This window comes from Xenopus tropicalis, chromosome 1 (genome assembly GCF_000004195.4).
Source record: "Xenopus tropicalis strain Nigerian chromosome 1, UCB_Xtro_10.0, whole genome shotgun sequence".
Taxonomy (NCBI): domain Eukaryota; kingdom Metazoa; phylum Chordata; class Amphibia; order Anura; family Pipidae; genus Xenopus; species Xenopus tropicalis.
Window position 1 is genome coordinate 192015933 of NC_030677.2, and position 23307 is coordinate 192039239.

At 43.4% G+C, this 23307-nt stretch overlaps 1 protein-coding gene across 3 annotated transcripts in view; it reads left to right on the top strand.

Annotated features, from left to right (window-relative positions):
* Positions 1-2996: 2996 nt before the first annotated feature.
* The window catches only part of arl15 (ADP ribosylation factor like GTPase 15), a 199184-nt gene continuing 178873 nt past the window's right edge, over positions 2997-23307 (top strand). Inside the window, exon 1 of one of the 3 annotated variants that reach the window (XM_012960277.3) lies at positions 2997-3411. In XM_012960277.3, the coding sequence (XP_012815731.1) occupies positions 3400-3411 (12 nt within the window). In that variant the 5' untranslated portion in view covers positions 2997-3399. 3 annotated transcript variants of the gene reach the window in all.

Consider the following 23307-nt stretch of genomic DNA (forward strand, 5'->3'; position numbering starts at 1 on the left):
TTCGTGCTAAAATGAGTGATATGTGTGTTAATGACTACCATAAAGCCCTAAAATGCCTAGTGCTGTCTACTACATCCAGCAGCTCACTAAATCATAAAAATCAGCCAGTGAATGATAATAACTAGCTTTTTACACTGTATGGGGTCAGAGTACAATAGCAGCCAACCTACATAAAAACTACGCCAATACATTCTAACATCAAGCCATGGAATCATGCACTCTTAAGGTGGCCATACACGTCACGATCCGCTCGATTGGCGAGGTCGCCAAGAGAGCGGATCTTCTCCCGATGCGGGGACCGCATCAACGAGCCGATGCGGTCCCCGATCCGACTAAATTTTTTAACCTGCCCGATTGATATCTGCCCGATTTCAGGCCAGATTATCGGTCGGGCAGGCCCGTCGTTGGTGCCCCTACATGGGCCGATAAGCAGCTGAATCGGTCTAAGGGACCGATATGGCCAGCTACAATCGGCTGGTGTATTGCCACCTTTATAGTGGCAAAGAAAGTTTTGTGTGCATCTTCCCAGTGGATTCTCCCATTGTAGACTTGTAACCCCCACAGAAAACCAAGTCAAGGAGAGTATTATTTACATAACATTCACTTATCATTCTACACTTCTCTCATGTGTTGGAAGGACTTTGTTAGGTGTCTCTGCGCCAGACATCGGCATATGTTGCTCAGTATATACCAGGCCAATATAAGCACCCATGGTATATGCCACTTTTCTTCGTATATGTGTGACTTGACATCTTTAGAAATGAATTTGCAGAAAATCAGGTATTAGCTGCAAGGTACGAGGGCTAGTTTTAAAAGAAGATAAGCAACATAAAATAGGACTTGTCATGTTACTGTTTATATGTCTAGTTTTGAACTAGAATGTCCAGTCTTAAGGGATAAAATTTTCAGACATTTTATATTAATGTCCTGGACAGGAAAGCCATCCATGTGGTTATTATTACACTCAATTATACACTAAACAAAAGGAATTTAACACTTACTTCTGACAAACGGAGAATCCTGTAATTCCTGCTGATCTGCTAAAGTCATTTTCTGCTCTTTTCCACATACTACTTACTTACTAGTACTGCCCCTTTCCTTTGATTGCTTATCAGTGTGGGGGTTATAGCCTGAGGCAAAATAATTGTTACTGGCTTGATTTATGGAGGCAAGATATGAGTAGCTAAGGGCTTGACCTCCAGCCAAAAGTTCTAGACATACAGTAGGTAGAGGAACCAGTAAATATGGAACCAAAGGCAATATGCTCACAGGATCTGACTTTAACAAAGATTGACCACCACTTGTGTACCCCATTTTAAGGCCTGGTTTACTTGTTACTAGTCCCACAGCCGGTTACCTGACCTTTTCAGTTGCTCTTTACAGTCTCACAAGGTGAATCTGTGTCATAACTCCCTACATTATATAAAGCACAACTGCCGCCTTGAGATAGGGAGCACTTATGTTAATATATGTACAGGGCTTGGGGTGGGAGGTGCCACTGTGTCATGCTGTGTCTGTATATTTATCATGCTGTGTAAAAAGTGGAGTGAAACATTACCGGTGATGTTGCCCAGGGCAACCAATCAGCAAAGCAAAGCATTTGATTGGCTGCTATGAGCAATATTACCAGTAATGTTTAACTCCACTTTTTACACAGCATGATAAATATACAGGTATGGGACCCATTATCCAGAATGCTCGGGACCTGGGGTTTTCCAGATAAGGGATCTTTCCGTAAATCGGATCTCCTACCTAAAGTCTAACCCAATAGGACTGTTTTGACTCCAATAAGGAATAATTATATCTAAAGGCCTCCATACACGGGCCGATAGAAGCTGCCGATATCGCTCCCTTGGACCGACTCTGCAGCTTATCTGCCCGTGTAGGGGCAGAAATGAGTGGGCTGGCCGACCGATATCTGGCCTGAAATTGGCCAGATATCGATCGGCTACGTTAGAAAATCCAGTCGGATAGGGGACCGCATCGGCTCGTTGATGCGGTCCCTGAACCGACTGCCCCATTGTCGCCTACATAATCCGATCGTTTGGCCCTGGCTCCCCTAACTTCAAGCTCCCCGATATCGCCCACCCGTAGGTGGGGATATCGGGGGAAGATCCGGTCGCTTGGCGATCTCGCCAAGCGAGCGGATCTTACCGTGTATGGGGACCTTTAGTTGGGATCAAGTACAAGGTACTGTTTATTATTACAGAGGAAAAGGGAAATCATTTTTAAAAATGTGAATTATTTGATTAAAATGGAGTCTATGGGAGATGGCCTTTCTGTAATTTGGAACTTTCTGGATAATGGGTTTCCAGATAAGGGGTCCAATACCTGTACCCTTTAGAGGCCCCAGTGTGTTATGAAATGCAGGGGGCCATAATATGTCACGAAACGTGGCGGCCTAGTGTGTCGGTCATAAGACTCTGGTGCTACTTTACTCCTGATAATGCCATTCCAACCATATTTTTTGAAGGTGAGGCAACAAAGTTACATGGTGAAAATTTTTGTCTCTTTACATTTTTCAAATGTTGCGACGTATGCATGCATTGGGGAGTCGGTACAAGCCAGATTTGTTTCTAGCAGCATTATCAGCATACATGGGCCAGTCTGCTTGGTTATATAACCTATAATACATGGTTAGCAGGGTTGTTACAAATACAACTCATAATCTTAACTCTATAAAAAAATGTTTGTGTATTAATATTTATTAACAATTTCACAAAAACATTGGCTCCATTTTAAGAAATATTACAAAATATGTATTTATATGTATATATATAATTACACAGCCAGAATGAATTTAGTATAAACCCAATTAACAAAAAAATGTTCAACTATGTATTGAAAGTTTATTCAGGGGTTTGTGACACCGGGCTGGCAGAGAAATAGTTAAAAGAGGCGGGACCCCCCCAGCACACTACCGAATACGCGTCAGAAACCCCAGGAACCCACAGTATAACCCGACAGGGTTAATTGGAAGCCGAGCCCACGTGTGTGATCATGTGACCCTGGGCGGAGCCAGGCGGCCGGGCAGTGGGAGGGCTCCCTGGCAGTGCTATAACATTAGCTGCTTTTTGCTTCCTAGTCCCGCAGCACGGTCGGTGCATCAGGGCGGGGCCGTGTCAGTGCTTCCTCTGCCTGTCTGTGCTGTGTCTGTGCGCTTGGTGCGCCCCCTGGGCGGGGGTACGGTGGATCCCAGTGCTGGGAGGAGGAGGAGGAGGAGGAGGAAGAGGAGAGAGGGGTCAGTAGCAGCAAATGCAGACTTGCAGCGGTGGTTCGGCTCCTTTATTATTCTTTAACAAGCTGTGCCCGACCGAGCCCCCAGCCCAGCAGTAAAGAACCCTACCCCCCCCCTCTGTTCGCTACAGGCAAAGGCTCAGGCTTCCACTGCATGAATCCATGGACTACATGGTGAGTAACTGCTGGGGGAACAGCACTCTGCGGAGCTGGGATTGTGCCCTGCTGGGAATGCTGCTGGATCTCTACCTGGGTATGTTAAAGGTGGCAGATCATGGCAGTGTGCCTGGGCATAGCCAGGGTGGCAGGTCATGGCAGTGTGCCTGGGCATAGCCAGGGTGGCAGGTCATGGCAGTGTGCCTGGGCATAGCCAGGGTGGCAGGTCATGGCAGTGTGCCTGGGCATAGCCAGGGTGGCAGATCATGGCAGTGTGCCTGGGCATAGCCAGGGTGGCAGGTCATGGCAGTGTGCCTGGGCATAACCAAGGTGGCAGATCATGGCAGTGTGCCTGGGCATAGCCAGGGTGGCAGGTCATGGCGGTGTGCCTGGGCATAGCCAGGGTGGCAGATCCTGGCGGTGTGCCTGGGCATAGCCAGGGTGGCAGGTCATGGCAGTGTGCCTGGGCATAGCCAGGGTGGCAGGTCATGGCAGTGTGCCTGGGCATAGCCAGGGTGGCAGGTCATGGCAGTGTGCCTGGGCATAGCCAGGGTGGCAGATCATGGCAGTGTGCCTGGGCATAGCCAGGGTGGCAGGTCATGGCAGTGTGCCTGGGCATAACCAAGGTGGCAGATCATGGCAGTGTGCCTGGGCATAGCCAGGGTGGAAGGTCATGGCGGTGTGCCTGGGCATAGCCAGGGTGGCAGATCATGGCGGTGTGCCTGGGCATAGCCAGGGTGGCAGGTCATGGCAGTGTGCCTGGGCATAGCCAGGGTGGCAGATCATGGCAGTGTGCCTGGGCAAAGCCAGGGTGGCAGATCATGGCAGTGTGCCTGGGCATAGCCAGGGTGGCAGGTCATGGCAGTGTGCCTGGGCATAGCCAGGGTGGCAGATCATGGCAGTGTGCCTGGGCATAGCCAGGGTGGCAGATCATGATGGTGTGCCTGGGCATAGCCAGGGTGGCAGGTCATGGCGGTGTGCCTGGGCATAACCAGGGTGGCAGGTCATGGCGGTGTGCCTGGGCCATTTATCCTCTGCATTAGTGTGTGAATTCCCTGCTTGAGAATGTACTAGTCATGTTTGTCAATCTCAGTATAGTGACTGTGCGCTCCTGTCATTGTCACATGGTTACACTGTCGCTCATTCTTTCACCTTTTACAGTGGAATTCTGTGCTTTTAGTCTCCGATCTGGGTATGTGTTACTGCCTGTGCCATTCATATATAGCCCCTCATCTGGGTATGTGTTACTGCCTGTGCCATTCATATATAGCCCCTCATCTGGGTATGTGTCACTGTCTGTGCCATTCATATATAGCCCCTCATCTGGGTATGTGTTACTGCCTGTGCCATTCATATATAGCCCCTCATCTGGGTATGTGTTACTGCCTGTGCCATTCATATATAGCCCCTCATCTGGGTATGTGTCACTGTCTGTGCCATTCATATATAGCCCCTCATCTTGGTATGTGTTACTGCCTGTGCCATTCATATATAGTCCCTGATCTGGGTATGTGTTACTGCCTGTGCCATTCATATATAGTCCCTGGTCTGGGTATATGTTACTGCCTGTGCCATTCATATATAGCCCCTGATATGGGTATGTGTTTCTGCCTGTGCCATTCATATATAGTCCCTGATCTGGGTATGTGTTACTGCCTGTGCCATTCATATATAGCCCCTGATATGGGTATGTGTTTCTGCCTGTGCCATTCATATATAGTCCCTGATCTGGGTATGTGTTTCTGCCTGTGCCATTCATATATAGTCCCTGATCTGGGTATGTGTTTCTGCCTGTGCCATTCATATATAGTCCCTGATCTGGGTATGTGTTTCTGCCTGTGCCATTCATATATAGCCCCTGATATGGGTATGTGTTTCTGCCTGTGCCATTCATATATAGTCCCTGATCTGGGTATGTGTTACTGCCTGTGCCATTCATATATAGTCCCTGATCTGGGTATGTGTTACTGCCTGTGCCATTCATACATAGTCCCTGGTCTGGGTATAAGTTACTGCCTGTGCCATTCATATATAGCCCCTGATCTGGGTATGTGTTACTGCCTGTGCCATTCATATATAGTCCCTGATCTGGGTATGTGTCACTGCCTGTGCCATTCATATATAGTCCCTGGTCTGGGTATATGTTACTGCCTGTGCCATTCATATATAGCCCCTGATCTGGGTATGTGTTACTGCCTGTGCCATTCATATATAGTCCCTGATCTGGGTATATGTTACTGCCTGTGCCATTCATATATAGTCCCTGATCTGGGTATGTGTTACTGCCTGTGCCATTCATATATAGTCCCTGATCTGGGTATGTTCACTTGCACTTGTTTCTGCCTGTGCCCCTAAGGGCTGTGACAGACTGGGAGATTAGTTGGCGTGTGAGAATTCTCGCTTGTCACAGGCCACTAATCTCCCTGAAATACCATCCCACCGGCTTGAATGTAAAACGCCGGTGGGATGGCATACGCTGTGCCGAAATTGTCGAAGTTTCCTCCCAAGGCAACTTCGGCGATTCAAGCAAATCGTCGTGCTGCGTATGCCATCCCACCAGCGATTTACATTCTAGCCGGTGGGATGGCATTTCGGGGAGATTTGTCGCGCGCCGACCAATCTCCCCGTCTGACACAGCCCTAACATGTAGAGCACAACTGTGGCTTGTAACTTGGTGCCAGCCTATTTACTACTTGATTCTGTAAAATTTTGTGTCAATCATCTTGTTTATGGGACTTCAGTGTGAAGGCAGGCGTCTGACATATTTTCTGTACTTGCTGAATATTTACTAGCCATGTGGCTCGTTCTAACTTACTCCTGCTTGTACCTGTATTTAGGCAGATGCCGCCAATGTTTGTGTTTTGTCCATGGTCACAACTGGTTTCTGATCCTACTTTAAGGGGTGGTTCACCTTTAAGTTAACTTTTAGTATTTTATAAAATGGACAATTCCTAGCAGCTTTGCGATTGGTTTTCATTATTTATTTTTTTTTTATAGTTTTTGAATTATTTGCGTTTCTCTTCTACCTTTTTCCAGCTTTCAAATGGGGGTCACTGACCCCGGCAGCCAAAATCTATTGCTCTGTAAGGCTACAATTTTATTATTATTGTTACTTTTAATTTCTTATCTTTCTATACAGGCCCTCTACTATTCATATTCCTATCTCTCGTTAAACCACTGCCTGGTTGCTATGGTAAATAAAACCCTAGCAACCAGATAGCTGCTAAAATACTAACTGGAGAGCTGCTGAACAAAAAGCTTAATAACTTAACTACTATAAAAAATGAAAACAATGTCTACATCATTTTAAAAGTTAATTTGAAGGTGAACCACCCCTTGCGCCTGTGTGTGCTATAAATTGTATTTTGTACCTGGTTTTGGCTGAGTTTCTGACCAGAATGAATCATGCTCATACAAGAGATAACGCCTTGGCCCTGGAGAGGTTAATCCCTTTATACCTGCTTAGTGTCTGACCCTGTGCAGTCATAGCTGTGCGCCAGCTTTCACCATGTTTCTATCCTACCAGCGCTTGTTGTACAGTATTTTCCCTGTATTTCCCCTGTGTGCCCGCCTGTATTTCATGCTGTTATCTGATTGCAGGGGCTATTAAAGGCTGCTAAGGTGAATTCCGGCTCAGGCCAATTTGGCTGCTATTAGATGCCTGCAGATATGTCCCAGGCTGCTGGTTGGAGAATGTGGTCCCATAAACCACGCTCCATTGAGCTGAACGGCTTCTTGGCCAAACTTAGTGCAAGGCTGGGGTGATTTGCTATTCAGTAGTAGCTGTAATTAACGGCCAATTAGGCATACATATGTAGGTGTCAATGAACAGACAGCGCGTCACATCTGTCATTAGGGGCACAATGGTTTGTCACCATGGGCAGCAGAGTGAGGAGCACACGTTGGAAGTATGTGAGATGCTAAAGTACTGATTGTGGGATTATGGGCCTGCCGTGGCCACTTTACTTCCCAGGGAATTACATTAAGGTTGTTTTGCTCTAAGCAAATCGTTGTTATTGGCAAGCAAGGTTAATAACCCTTTAGTTCTTAAAGGGAAACTCCACCCAAACACAACTTAAGCTTTTTGAAAAGTAATTATAATTTCAAACATCTTTGTAATATACATCAATTAATAATATGCAGCCTTTTTGTGATTTTTAATATAATAATATGATTTGGAACAGTTCCCTAAGCCTGGGCCCATGTTCTCCTGCTGATCTGGCTGGCGACTTTGAAAATTTGACTGTCATCAACATTCGGCCTGTATTCTCAAATCCCAGAACTCCCTGTACATGTGATGTCAATAAGGAAAGTAACATAACAGTGCAATGCATTGTGGGTTATGTAGTTCCTGCATGCTGCCTGTAAGCTGTGGAGAAGTTGTTACAATTTGTAACATCAATGTTTTAGTCCCTCCTCCTCTGCCAGGATTTGAAATGATGCAGAAAGAGAAGAGCTGTTTTGCAGCTTGAGTTCAGCATATAAAAATGGTATTTATTTATACTTTCTGAAGTAACAGATTACAGAGATAGGTATATTAGGGGTAACTGTGTTGTGTGGGGCTCTTTAACAAATTGTAAGCCAGAGTTTTCCTTTAAAGGAGTTCTCCACATACAAAGTCTTTTTGTTGCCATAATAAAAGAATATTGAATTCTAATACATTCATTAAATGTTTTCTGTAGTTTTCAAGTTATTTGCAAATGTAATTGCTACTGAAAGCCGTATCTGTTTGTCTGGTTATGTTCTCTTCACTGGTGGGTCTGACTCCTGAAACAATGTAGGGAAAACCAGTCGATTTAACAGTTCTGGAGGAGAACTGACTTCTCATCCTATACTGTGACTGAATGAACATAAAGGGGGTTTGGGCTAATAGTGCACTCACTCTGATTAAGGGAAACAATACTATTTTTTGAAAAAACTGCTCCCAATGTGGGCGGCCATGATTCATCACACATGCGCTCAATGAGCATACGCATAATCTGCAATCGCTAAACTTAACTTGCGTGCTTGTGTCCCAGAATGGCCGCATAGTATTGTTTCCCCCAACTGTAGTGTGGGCTCTATTAGTTACTCCCCCTTTAGGTGCCTTTTAAGCCATTCTTCAACATGGGGCCCCCATTGATTAAACTACAACTCCCAGCATTCCACACTGCTACAGACACCTGTACTCTTACAACAGATGGAGGGCCTCATGTTACATCTATGTAAGACTAGTTTGCCAACTTAGTGCTCTGCATCCTGTTGACTGGTTGATATATATGTATAGAGTGTTGTGCAGTGCTTGCTTTTTTTTTTTTTTTTTTAACTTTTCCATTTTGTAGAGTAATGGAAAAAGCAGTCATGATATAAACATAGAATTAACAAACATTTCTGTGTTTAGGAGCTGGATAATGGGTTTTTGAATAAGATCACATACCTGTAGTAGTAAGTTTGCGAATAGTGCATTAATTACTGAGTGGGAATGGTTTAAATAGCAAATAAAAATCATCATATGGCTAATTAATTGTCCATAAGTCCTTCCGTGTATATTTCTTCATGGAAGCTGCCATATTGCTCCATTTGACTGACCTTAAACCATCTTTTGTTCCCAGGGCAGGGTGATGCATGTTCTGCTCATATGTGTAGATATCACTGTGCCAACCTGTGCACAGAGAATGCAAATAAATAGAACCTAAACATACGTATAATTACAGTATATTTGCTCTTGGTGTGTTTTGTATGAGGGTGTCTGATAGACAGCAGACTGGATGAAGCCAATCATAGAGGGTAGGTCATGGGAGCGGAATTCTATAGCAGTGAAATGAATTGGTGGGCAAGAAGCAAAATAAAGGAGTGACTGCTCTGCACAGCATTCTAACCGCTTTACCTAATATTGGACAGTGGAATGTGCAGAAACCAGCTGAACATACACATTTAGCCCCAAGTGACCCATCACCTTTACATGCAGTGCATGTAAAGGTGCGTAAATGCGCTTTCTGAAAATTCCGCCCTACGCCTCCTACTTGTGCCTGCACCCAAATGAATAGAATATGCTCGGGTGCAGGAACATGTAGCTGATATATATCGGCTACATATGCCTGCACCCGAGTGTATCTCATTCATTCGGTTGCAGGCACAAGTAGGAGGCATAGGGCGGAATTTTCAGAAAGCGCTTTTACGCTTGCCGAAAATATCCGCCCTACACCTCGTGTGGCATTAACCTTAGGGCTCTGGCACATGGGGAGATTAGTCGCCCGCGACAAATCTCCCTGTTTGCGGGCGACTAATCTCCCCGAGTTGCTATCTGTTGCCATCCCACCGGCGAAAATGTAAGTCGCCGGTGGGATGGCACACGCAGTGGCGCGATTTCGTGAAATCACCGAAAATGCCTCGCGAGGCAACTTACATTTTCGCCGGTAGGATGGCAACTCGGGGAGATTAGTCACCAGCGAACAGGGAGATTTGTCGCGGGCGACTAATCTCCCCGTGTGCCAGAGCCCTTAGATGTTGTCACAAATCATCAAGTGAAAAATGAGTTTTATTTGTCATAGAAGTTGATGTTACAGGGCTGCTAAGTGCACTGGTTTTAGAGCTGACATGTAATATAAATCTGAATTGATTACTAATCAGCCTTGTATTGTAAATTTTATATATGCAGTATGTTGCGATTTGACAGCAGCACAACTAGGAATCAGCAGAAAAAAATGGGGGGCTACTGGGGGGGGGGCATCTTTAGAAGCAGTGGGGGCCCCCTCCTGGAACTTAGGGTAAGGTCACACAGGTTTTGTTTTTAAAAACATGGTTGAGCATAAATACGCCAGTGAAAACACACACAAATGATAGTGTTCGTTTTTCAGCTTGCAGTTTTGTTTTCCCAACATGCATTTCTGTTTTTTTCTTTGTTCCCCACATTTCTGCTGTTACCCATGTTCGTAATGATATTCCGTATCAAAAAAAAACCTTGGAGGAAAGCATCTCTGAAGAATTTTATTAAACTTGTGTGGGAAATAAAAAGCCAAGCTTTACGTAGCCAGTGTTATCGTCAGTGTGCTACGTAATTACATCACCAGCATATGCCGCACATACATATATGCGCAATGCATCTTGTGAGCGTTAGGGAAGTGTATTTCCAGACATGTGGATTCCATAGAGTTCAAAGGTATGGTGTTTCCTCGACGTAGCACCAGTGCCTGAAAAATGCAGGCACTGGTGCCATGTGGGGAGTATCAGCTTGCAAGCACCCCATGGTAATTGCCTATAGGGCGTATTCCATTATTTTCAGTAAAAAATTTTGTGTGTATTTACGCTCAAACCCGCATTTTTAAAAACACCCAGTGTGACCTCGCCCTTAGGGCTTCCTTGTCCCCTCTGCCATCTATCGATACCTGTAACAGAAGAGTATCCATTCGTACCAAAATTGATACTGTCATTCATACCCTGAGGCTAAAGTCAGTCTGCAGTTTTATCCACCCGCTCAAGCAACACTTTGTTCATTTCTGCCAGTCAACTTCAATAGCCAGCACAAAACAGCATGCACTCGTCAGACTCCAGAACAGCAGATAAAAGTTCAAAAAAGCTTTATTAAGGATAAAAACCTAACCTGTTTCGTGTGACTGCACACGTATTTATAGGTACCATTTCTGTTTAGGCCCAACTTAAAGTGTTAGTTTACCTTTAAATTAACTTTTGGTATGTAATTGTATGTCCTTATCGAAGCAACGATTCAGTTGCTCTCCATTTTTAAATTGTTAAGTCATTTGCCTGAGTATTAATTATTTGCAAATTTTATTTTAGGCTCTCTCCTATTAAGGTGGCCATACACGCTACAATCTTTCCCATGACCATTGGCCCTAGGAAAGATCATATGTCCACTTACCGTATTTTTCGCCGTATAAGACGCACTTTTTCTTCCCCAAAACTGGGGGGGAAAAGTTGGTGTGTCTTATACGGCAAAGTGTCTTCCTCTCTGTGCCGCAGCTCTCTGCCGCATCCTCGCTTTTATAAGGTTGCGCCAGTGTGTACTGACGTCACACGCACAGGGCGCAACCTTATAAAAGCACAGAAGCACCTGGGAGCCGCGGCACAGAGAGGAAGACATCACGGGAGCCAGAGGCCGCTGGGGGTAGGTTAGGGGGGAAATGGAAGGTGCTTGGGGGCCCTGGGGGAAGCTGACGAATGCTGGGGGTGCCGTGGGGGAGCTGGAGGATGCTTGGAGGCCCTGGGGGACGCTGAAGGATACTTGGGGGGGCCCTGGGGGAAGCTGAAGGATACTTGGTGGGGGCCCTGGGGGAAGCTGAAGGATACTTGTGGGGTCCCTGAGGGAAGCTGAAGGATACTTGGGGGGGCCTGGGGGAAGCTGAAGGATACTTGGGGGGAGCCTGGGGGAAGCTGAAGGATGCTTTGGGGGGGCCCTGGGGGAAGTTGAAGGATGCTTGGGGGGGGGCCTGGGGGAAGCTGAAGGATACTTGGGGGGGCCCTAGAGGAAGCTGAAGGATACTTGGGGGGGGCCCTAGGGGAAGCTGAAGGATACTTGGGGGGGGCCTGGGGGAAGCTGAAGGATACTTGGGGGGGGGGGCCCTGGGGGAAGCTGAAGGATACTTGGGGGGGCCCTGGGGGAAGCTGAAGGATACTTGGCGGGGGCCTGGGGGAAGCTGAAGGATACTTGGGGGGGGCCCTGGGGGAAGCTGAAGGATACTTGGGGGGGGCCCTGGGGGAAGCTGAAGGATACTTGGGGGGGGCCCTGGGGGAAGCTGAAGGATACTTGGGGGGGCCTGGGGGAAGCTGAAGGATACTTGGGGGGGCCTGGGGGAAGCTGAAGGATACTTGGCGGGGGCCTGGGGGAAGCTGAAGGATACTTGGCGGGGGCCTGGGGGAAGCTGAAGGATACTTGGGGGGCCCTGGGGGAAGCTGAGGGATGCTTGGGGGGGCCCCTGGGGGAAGCCTCATTATGTGCGAGCCCAGAGACAATTAACTTTATACAGTTGATATAAAATATTTTACTACAGTATTTGGTTCAGAATCTTTTTTTTCTAGATTTTCCTCCTTTAAAATTGGGTGCGTCTTATATTCCGAAGCGTCTTATAGGGCGAAAAATACGGTAATTGATGTTGGTTACAGTGTTCGGTCACCTTCAAAGGCTTCCGCAACCTATGAGACGACCTATGAGATATCTAAGGCTTTTACCAATATTGGTCACCTCGTCTCCCACCGTACACGCATTGATTGTTTCATATGATAACATCAGTGCGTGTATGGCCACCTTTAAACTTCCAGTCTCTCATTTAAACCTCTGTCTGGCTGAACCTAGCAACCAGATAACATCTGCAGTTCCAGAGAGCACCCTAGGTCCTTTTCCAATATCCAATATCCAATTCTCTGGATATCAACAAGGTATTTGCAGTATTCCTTATGTGAAGACATATACAGCTGTGGGATCCTTTATCTGGAAACCCTTTTTCCAGAAAGCTCAGGATCACGGCAAGGCCATCTCCCATAGACTCCATTTTAATCAAATAAGTAAAATTTTTAAAAATGATTTTATTCTGTAATAATAAAACAGTAACTTGTACTTGATCCTGAATTTGGTGCATTCCTATTCCTCTTGTTTCTACTGGGATTGTATAGCTACTTACCAAGCTGAAACATATAATAATTTCTCTAGGGTGGCATCAGAAAAAAAGTCACTGTAAAAAGGAAACTATTCTTATAAGCTTAGGGCTTCTCAGGCACCAACTCTCATAAGGATTCTCAAGTTTGAAGATGTGCAAAATGTTGCAGCATACGATAATGTTTGATCTAAGTGTTTGTCAAAATAAGCTTAAGGTATATAGTGGCCAGATCTAGACAGTAGGTGGCCAACTGCCCACCAGGTGAAGGAACTAGAGTTGGTTCCTGGTGAAAACAAGGTATTCCCTAGAAATGGAGCAGCTGGTGTATGGGCGGAGCAGACAACAATTGTACAAAAATTATGTCACAGAAATGCATTGTTGGTCCCCCAAGGATATTGTCAAATATACATCGGATAAAATGGCCATTTGCCATGGAATGAAAATGATCAGGGTGATAATTCGGAGCACACACATGGCCTGAAAATCGGTTTGTACAATTACATTGGTGCGTGTATGTCCAGCTTTAGTCTTGGGAATTGCAGATATTTTGGAGAGATTGCGGTTGTAAAGTCTCACCTGATTTTAGGCCATTCAACATAGCAGTAAGATAGGGAGTTATTTCTTTGATAAATTTCTTATAATAGTTATGTGACAAGCCATCTAGGCCGGGTGCTTTAAAAGGGAAGTTGGGATCCGTAAAAAAACTTGTCAAAATTTCTTTTAGTGATAGAAGTTGGAGCTTTTTGGGGTTATGGCTGGTACTTTTATTTTGCCCTTTTTACAGTAAGCAATCTGGCAGCGTCATCTTAAATTAATACACACAGTTACGCTATATAATTAGCCTGCCTGTGCTGAATATGCCATTATGGTAAAGGAGAAATATACACTGTTTATAAGTACATTTTATGTTCATGAGGCCATATTTATAATATTTTATAATCTTACTCTTATACTAATGAAACAGTGATCCATATTGGCCATATTTAAATGGAAAATAGTGAATGCTTGGTTTGATTTACAGATGAATAACTAAGGAGTTATAAAAGCTAACTCTGTATAATTAAGCATAAAAAGCTAGTTCTGTTCCTTTATGGACAAAAAGGCTGTTGAATTACGTTTTGCTCGCTGGAATGATTTTACAGTGGCCCTATCCTGTAGTGGCAGGCTTGATGCAGTGCTATGGCCATAGTAGGGTGGCTGGATTATTTTTATAGAATTTTGTTCATAATCTTATGTGGGTCTTATACAGTTTATACAGTCTCTTTACAGTTTCTTCTGTAGTCATTTTCTCCAATTAGCTGGAGCTGGGAATTGTAGTTAAGCAGTACAGGTGCTTGGAAATCCACAGATTCTAGATTCTTTGTTTTTTAACATAACTTGCTCAGTGTTCCTAGTATGACCCCCAGCACCCTATAACTTCAGGTGAATATAAGTTGTATGTTGTGGTTCAGCAATACTGGTATAGTTTCAGGTTGTCTCGCTTTTGTTTAGGGATCATTTCCATGTGTGGCATCCTGGCATGTGGGTCCAATTGATTCCTTTTGGCAGTGCTGCCTTCTAATAGCATGCTACTGCAGGTCATAATGCTCTATATTCTCCTAAACATGCTCCATAAATATTGATTGCAAGTGTCTTTCGCTTTCCAACAACAGAAACATCATAAATCTTCCTACATCTTAGCATGGATATTGCTGCAGAGCACTAAGTGGGCAAGGAGTCAATTATTAATCAGGCAATCTCAAGGCAGCATTGCTGAACAGCATATATTTATGCATAAATACTTAAAGGGCACTCTCATACAAAAAATTGTTTCCCCGACTGATGCTACGTTACATACGTGTGCATGATAAGTGAGCTGGGACGCTCATTATGCACATGTGTTCCCCAGCTGGGCGCTGCATTAAAAACTGTTAATAAAATATAAAAAAAAAGGAATGTAAATTGCAAAAGTGCTCAGAAGAGTACTCTGAGCAGTTCAGGTCTGGACTGGGATTTAAAATAGGCAGTGGCATTTCATGGACACAGAGGCCCAAACAGCCCCCCCCACCAGCCAACTTAAAGGAGACATATACAATAATTTTTCACTTTATCTTAAAAAGCAGCTAACACAGTAAAATTGAATACAATAAAGTTTATTTTCTACCTACTCTTCAAGAAGGCTGTTAAATCCTTGCTGAAATGCTGCAGCCCCTCCCATCCACAGGGCTTCCGGCCAGAAGAAAGTCTCTGTCTTCAGCTAGGGCCGCCGGCCCTAGCTTCTTTCCCATAGAGACGCTGCAGCCAGTGAGAGAGGAGTGGGCGTGAGATGTGGGCGGGGACTTTGGTGATGTCATTTCCCCGCCCACATCAGTCACGCTGGGGTCCTGCTCTCTTGTGCTGCTCCCCCCGCCCAGCCTTCCTGACTAGAGCCGTTCAGTTAGCTGCGTCTGTGACTCATCCTGCTAAGTAAGCCTCTTCACTCTCTTTATTGAAAAATAATATTTTGCCAAATTAAAAAAAAAAACGTTTTTCATACTAAAGGAGTCAAATCTGTTTATTCTGTAGACTGTACCTAATGAAAAGAAATGTGTTTTTTTTTTTTACATGCAACTCCCTGCAACTTGTACTTTGACACCTAAACTGGGTTTTTTTGGTATTTTCCCCTGCAACAACTCCCTGCAACTTGTACTTTGACACCTAAACTGGCTGTTTTTTGGTATTTTCCCCTGCAACAACTCCCTGCAACTAGTACTTTGACACCTAAACTGGCTGTTTTTTGGTATTTTCTCCTGCAACAACTCCCTGCAACTTGTACTTTGACACCTAAGCTGGGTTTTTTTGGTATTTTCCCCTGCAACAACTCCCTGCAACTTGTACTTTGACACCTAAACTGGGTTTTTTTGGTATTTTCCCCTGCAACAACTCCCTGCAACTTGTACTTTGACACCTAAACTGGCTGTTTTTTTGGTATTTTCCCCTGCAACAACTCCCTGCAACTTGTACTTTGACACCTAAACTGGCTGTTTTTTGGTATTTTCCCCTGCAACAACTCCCTGCAACTAGTACTTTGACACCTAAACTGGCTGTTTTTTGGTATTTTCTCCTGCAACAACTCCCTGCAACTTGTACTTTGACACCTAAGCTGGGTTTTTTTGGTATTTTCCCCTGCAACAACTCCCTGCAACTTGTACTTTGATACCTAAACTGGCTGTTTTTTGGTATTTTCTCCTGCAACAACTCCCTGCAACTTGTACTTTGACACCTAAACTGGCTGTTTTTTTGGTATTTTCCCCTGCAACAACTCCCTGCAACTTGTACTTTGACACCTAAACTGGGTTTTTTTGGTATTTTCCCCTGCAACAACTCCCTGCAACTTGTACTTTGATACCTAAACTGGCGGTTTTTTGGTATTTTCCCCTGCAACAACTCCCTGCAACTTGTACTTTGATACCTAAACTGGCTGTTTTTTGGTATTTTCCCCTGCAACAACTCCCTGCAACTTGTACTTTGATACCTAAACTGGCTGTTTTTTGGTATTTTCTCCTGCAACAACTCCCTGCAACTTGTACTTTGATACCTAAACTGGCTGTTGTTTGGTATTTTCTCCTGCAACAACTCCCTGCAACTTGTACTTTGATACCTAAACTGGCTGTTGTTTGGTATTTTCTCCTGCAACAACTCCCTGCAACTTGTACTTTGACACCTAAGCTGGGTTTTTTTTGCATTTTCTCCTGCAACAACTCCCTGCAACTTGTACTTTGATACCTAAACTGGCTGTTGTTTGGTATTTTCTCCTGCAACAACTCCCTGCAACTTGTACTTTGACACCTAAGCTGGGTTTTTTTTTGCATTTTCTCCTGCAACAACTCCCTGCAATTTGTAAAGATCAGGCAGCAGCACAGGACAGCTATGTGCAGACTGGTAACAGATACACAGGCAGGGGGTGGGAGGGGCTACAGCAGAGTTCAGCCAGTCAGTCAGTGCTGTGACCATTTCCTGTGGGAGAATGAAGAGACTCCCACCTCTCATTTCAGTTTAGCTTCAGAGGAGTGAAGATCTCTCTGCAGCTCTGATATAAAAACGATTTTAGCAGGTAAAATGCATTCAAATCGTTTTTTTTCTGCAAGATTACATAGATTGAAGAAAGATGAATTATATAACTGAATATGAAGGTGATATGAAATGTCTCCTTTAATAGTAACTTGTCTATAGCATCTTATAGCAGCTCCTCTGGGATTTGCCAGAATCCACAGATTATCAGTCCAGGCCTGGAGCATTTATACCCTGAGTAAAGTTATATGTCGGGAATATATCCCCCCCCCCCCCAAAAGGGATCTAACTTACAATTAATTTTGCTTATTCTGCACTCTTGCAATTTCATTTTTGAAAGCCATATTAGAAGTTGTTAGTAAAAGCACAAATCCTTGTGGTTATATCAGGCTGTCTGCACCTGAGATCCTCCAGCAATTTTACCAGCAGAGCAGATGTAAGTTTCAGCAAACCACAAAAGTTCTCAGAAGAGCACTCTAGACAAGTTTAAAGGAACAGTAACACCAAAAAATTAAAGTGTATAAAATTAACTAAAATATAATGTGCTGTTTCCCTGCACTGGTAAAAGTTGTGTGTTTACTTCAGAAAGTCTACTATAATTTATATAAATAAGCTGCTATGTAGCCATGGAGGCAGCCATTCAAAGGAGAAAAGGCACAGGCACATAGCAGATAACAGATAAAACACCATTGTATTCTACAGAACTTATCTGTTATCTGCTATGTAACCTGTGCCCTTTCTCCTTTTTTCCAGCTTGAATGGCTGCCCCCGTGTCTACACAGCAGCTTATCATATAAATTATAGTAGTGTTACTGTAGCAAACACACCAGTTTTACCAGAGCAGGGCAACAGTGCATTATATTTTTATTACTTTAAAGCTCTTTCATTTTTTGGTGTTACTGTTCCTTTAAAGGGGAACCATAACACACAACACAGAAACCCCTAATACAGTAGAACCCCCATTTTACGTTTTTCAGGGGACAATGGAAAAAAGATGTAAAATCAGGGAATGTGTTAAGGGAAAGGGAAATGTCAACGATTTAAAGGAAATAAGTACAGGAATAATTTTTTATTTGCAACACAGTTCCTTTACTGAGTTATTTCACAGGTTTTAGCAGAAGTACTGAAACAACTTTTTACAGTACTGTAAAACATTTTGCTAAAAGTTTGAATATCACAGTAATTAATAAGATGTGGAAAAGAATACTGTACAGCACTGTATTGTTCCATCTAAAACAAAAATCTGTACTCTTTTAACAAAAATCCACACCTTGTACAGCCGTTCCCCATACTTGTGAAAATATGAGGCGATTGTGGTGACGATGACTTTCCTAAGATGGCGCCTGTGATCGCAAGACATGTGGGAAACTTTAATTCCTAAAGAAAACTGTGTTTTCACCTTAAAACTAAGCAATTTGCTAGGGAGAGGCATGATAAAAACAGTGTAAAATGCGGGAAATTCATATGTAAAATCTGGGAATAGAGCCCATAGGAATGCATTAAAAATGGTGGGACAACAAAAAACTGTGTAAAAAGCGGGAAAGCGTAAAATCCGGGGACGTAAATTTGGGGTTCTACTGTATACCTATCAGTGTAATCTGTTCCTTCAAATAGCATGAATAAATACCATCTTTATCTGCTGAAATACAGCTGCAAAACAGTTATATTCTTTCCGCATCATTTGAAATTCTGGCAGGGGAGGAGGGACTAAAACATTGATGCTACAAATTGTAACTACTTCTCCACAGATTACAGACAGCATGCAGGAACTACATAACCCACAATGCATTGCACTGTGATGTTCCTTTCCTTATTGACATCACGTGTGTTTACTTTTTAAAAAGCTCAAGTTGTGTTTGGGTGCAGTTCCATTTTAATTATATTTTTTTGGCGATTAGTTCCCCTTTAACATATATCAAAATCTAGATTGCTGTGTTATTAAACAGGTGTTTTGTTAATGTTAGCCCTTTGTACATTTTAGGGAAAAACCTTTAGTTGTTGCCCCAAAGCCTACATAATGGTACTCTAAATAGGTATCTGTATATTCAATAGCAGCCCAGCCCAGCAGCTAGGGAGAAAAGGCTTCTTTATGCTATGTATGTACAATTGAACAGCTATAAAGTAGCTCAATCTGTTATTGTACTGAGCTGTACAACTTATTTTCCATGGAAAAGGCAGATATTCAGAATTATAAGCCCTTGCAGGAAGGGCCCTCATTACCTACTGTGTGGTTTTTGTCAGTTCTTATGTACGCTGTGTACGGTGCTGCAGGATGTGTTAATTCTGTTTAATTACCCCATGCACTTAGGGCAGTGATACATGGGGAGATTAGTTTCCCCGCGACAAATCTTCGTTGCCGCGGGTGACTAATCTCCCCGCAGTGCCATCCCACTGGCAAGAATGTAAATCGCTGCTAAATGGCATACGCGGTGCCGAAGTTTCCTCTCAAGGCAACTTCGGCGATTTCGGCAAATCGCCACGCCCCGTATGCCATCCCACCGGCGATCTACATTCTACCCAGTGGGATGGCTTTTCGGGGAGTTTAGTCGCCCGCGACTAATCTCCCCGTCTGTCATGGCCCTTAGGGTGAAGACACATGGAGCTAATAGCAGCAGCTACTTGTTGTGGCTACTAAAATAGACAATGCTGATCATTTACTGATAACAGTCTCTACATGTGTTTTAGCAGAGGAAATTCTCAGTATTGTCTATGGCAGGCTATTTTCTGGCGTTTAGTAGCCTTGGAAAAGTAGCTGCTATTAGTAGCTCTGTGTGTCTTCGCCCTTATCTGTCAGCCGGATCATTCACTATCTGGGCCAGCCAGCAGCTAGACTAGACTTTCAACTTTCCCACGCCACTAAACTTAGCTGGAAATGTCCATAGTATCCGTGTGTGGTATCCGTGCTCCTCAGTGGGTGTCATCTGTGACACCTGTTAGTAAGCTGCTTTTTAGCCACCACTTGTGTTGGTCAACATTGGTCTATATAAAGATATATTGCAATTAGAAAATTGCCATTTTAAAAATTGAGGGCCGCCTCCTTGGATCATATGATTCACAGTTCACACATACACATTAGGTCACATCAACCAATTAATTAATTTAGACAAAGTTCTGCCTTTTACTCGACACTACTTCCTGTTACAGTTAGAGCTGCATTATTTCCTGTCAGGTGTTTTTTGAGGGAACACACAGCCCATCACTAAATGTTATTTTTAATCCCTATAAGACCATATGCATGTATCTGGATTGGATTTAGAGAGAGGGCTGGTTCAGGGGAAAAGATGTAAAAGGGCAATATATACTCATATATATAGTTTAGTAAGATCCTATAGAACTCCTACAACATTACTCCATTTAAAAAAAGGTTTTATTTAATCCCTATAAGACTGTATGCTTGTACAAATATCTGACCCCTTATCCGGAAACCCATTATCCAAAATGTTCCAAATTATGGAAAGGTCATCTCCCATAGACCTTTTTCTCTGTAATAATAAAACAGTACCGTACCGTGTACTTGATCCCAACTAAGATATTATTAATCCTTATTGGAGGCAAAACAATCCTTTTGGGTTTAATTACTGTTTAAATAATTTTATTAGCAGACTTAAGGTAGAAGATCCAAATTATGGAAAGATCCCTTATCTGGAAAACCCCAGGTCCCAAGCATTCTGGATAACGGGTCTCATACCTCTACCTGGATTGGATTCAGAGAGAGTGGGTCAAGGGAAAAGATGTAAATTATTTACTGATACAGGTATGGGACCCCTTATCCTGAAGCCCATTATCCAGAAAGTTCTGAATTATGGGCCATCTCCCATAGACTCCGTTATAAGCAAATAATTCTCATTTTTAAAAATGATTTCCTTTTTCCCTGTAATAATAAAACAGTACCTGTACTTGATCCCAACTAAGATATAATTAATCCTTATTGGGGGCAGAACAGCCCTATTGGGTTTATTTCATGGTTAAATGATTCCCTTTTCTCTGTAATAATAAAACAGTACCTGTACTTGATCCCAACTAAGATATAATTACCCCTTATTGGGGGCAGAACAGCCCTATTGGGTTTATTTCATGGTTAAATGATTCCCTTTTCTCTGTAATAATAAAACAGTACCTGTACTTGATCCCAACTAAGATATAATTACCCCTTATTGGGGGCAGAACAGCCCTATTGGGTTTATTTAATGTTTAAATGATTCCCTTTTCTCTGTAATAATAAAACAGTACCTGTACTTGATTCCAACTAAGATATAATTACCCCTTATTGGGGGCAGAACAGCCCTATTGGGTTTATTTCATGGTTAAATGATTCCCTTTTCTCTGTAATAATAAAACAGTACCTGTACTTGATCCCAACTAAGATATAATTACCCCTTATTGGGGGCAGAACAGCCCTATTGGGTTTATTTAATGTTTAAATGATTCCCTTTTCTCTGTAATAATAAAACAATACCTGTACTTGATCCCAACTAAGATATAATTACCCCTTATTGGGTGCAGAACAGCCCTATTGGGTTTATTTAATGGTTAAATGATTCCCTTTTCTCTGTAATAATAAAACAGTACCTGTACTTGATCCCAACTAAGATATAATTATCCCTTATTGGAGTCAAAACAATCCTATTGGGTTTATTCAATATTTAAATGATTTTTAGCAGACTTAAGTTATGGAGATCCAAATTACACAAAGATCCCTTATCCGGAAAACCCTAGGTCTCGAGCAATCTGGATAATAGGTCCCATACCTGTATATATAGTTTAGTAAGATACTTTTAATAGATCACTTAATATGATATAAACTATCTGTTGTTTAGGTATTCATTAAGCGTGTGTAGTTTTTTTTTTTTTTTTTTTTAAACTTTCACTTTTTCTACAGCAAAATTGTCCTGCATGGACCATTACCTGTGTGTATCGGTGCTGAACACTGTGTCGGATCTCACGGTGTCTGCACTTCTCAGCCTTTTGTCATTATTGTTTAGTGAATACCAATGCTTAATCTATGGCAACCCCAGCTCTGATCTGCAAGAGAAGCTTTGCTGAAACTTATTGCCCTTTTATGTAAGACGTGTTGCTACAAAAATGCCTTTTGCAACATGTTATTTCAGCCCGCAGGACTTTGTCGTGCAAAGTTTCTGCCTGCAGGCAACTTTGTGCCACTTTGGAAAACCAAAGCGACGTGTAGGCCTTTCCACCGGAGATTCCCTTTGTTGCCGGTGGTAAGGCTTTTCGGGGAGATTATTTCCCCATTTGACATTATCCTTAGTTCTTTAGAAGTCCAAGTGAGCTTTTTGCTCCATACAGAGAGCTGTTTAGGCTGATAAAGAAAACATGTCAGTCAGGTTTAACCTTTTGCTCAGGTAAATCCTTCCTAATATATCGTTGCTCCAGAGGCAGGTGAAAGGCCATCTGTAGCTGCCTCCAATTTGCTGCAAAAGGGGAAATTCCTTCCTGAACAACCACTAAACCAATTCTGGAATGAATATTGTCCTACTAATATTGGTATCTGCTTCTGCTTTGTATTTTGTCATTTGCTAAAAAGGCATCCAACCCTTTCTTGAAGCTATCTAATGTATCTGCCCATACAACCTGTAACTCCACCTTTTGACTGTGCTCCCAGGAGCAGAACTGATCTCATTTAGGGCTCTGGCACACGGGGGAGATTAGTCGCCCGCGATAAAACTCCCTGTTCGCGGGCGACTAATGTTCGCCGGTGGGATGGCAGGGGTAGGCAACTCGGGGAGATTAGTCGCCCGCGAACAGGGAGTTTTATCGCGGGCGACTAATCTCCCCCGTGTGCCAGAGCCCTTAAGAGCACCTTGCTAAGTTATAGGGTTGTAAAGCAGTTGATGTGATTATGGGTTATTTTGTGCTACCAAAGTTCTGCTGTTTCATTTGATGTTTGATTGGTGGCTTTGCATGTATTTATATGGATAACGCCCTGCAGTCACCTTGTTATTTGCCAACCCCCACCAGTTCTGTATAGAACTTCCAACATTACTACTTTTAAAAAAATGTTATATTTAATCACTATAAGACTGTATGCATGTATCTGGATTGGACTTAGAGAGAGGGCTGGTTCTCTAATTAAGTGGCAAGGTTAAAGGGGACCTGTCACCCGCACATAATGTAGAGACCTGTGGTCTCCCCCATGAATAAAGTGCTGCCTGCGTTTGGCAGTGCTGTATTCATAAGATGAGGGGGGCGTGTCTCTTTCCACCCCCATCATGTCCCCTTTCCATCCCTTAGCTTATGTGCCATTAAGATGCATACCTTTATTTTCATAGCCACCATTTAC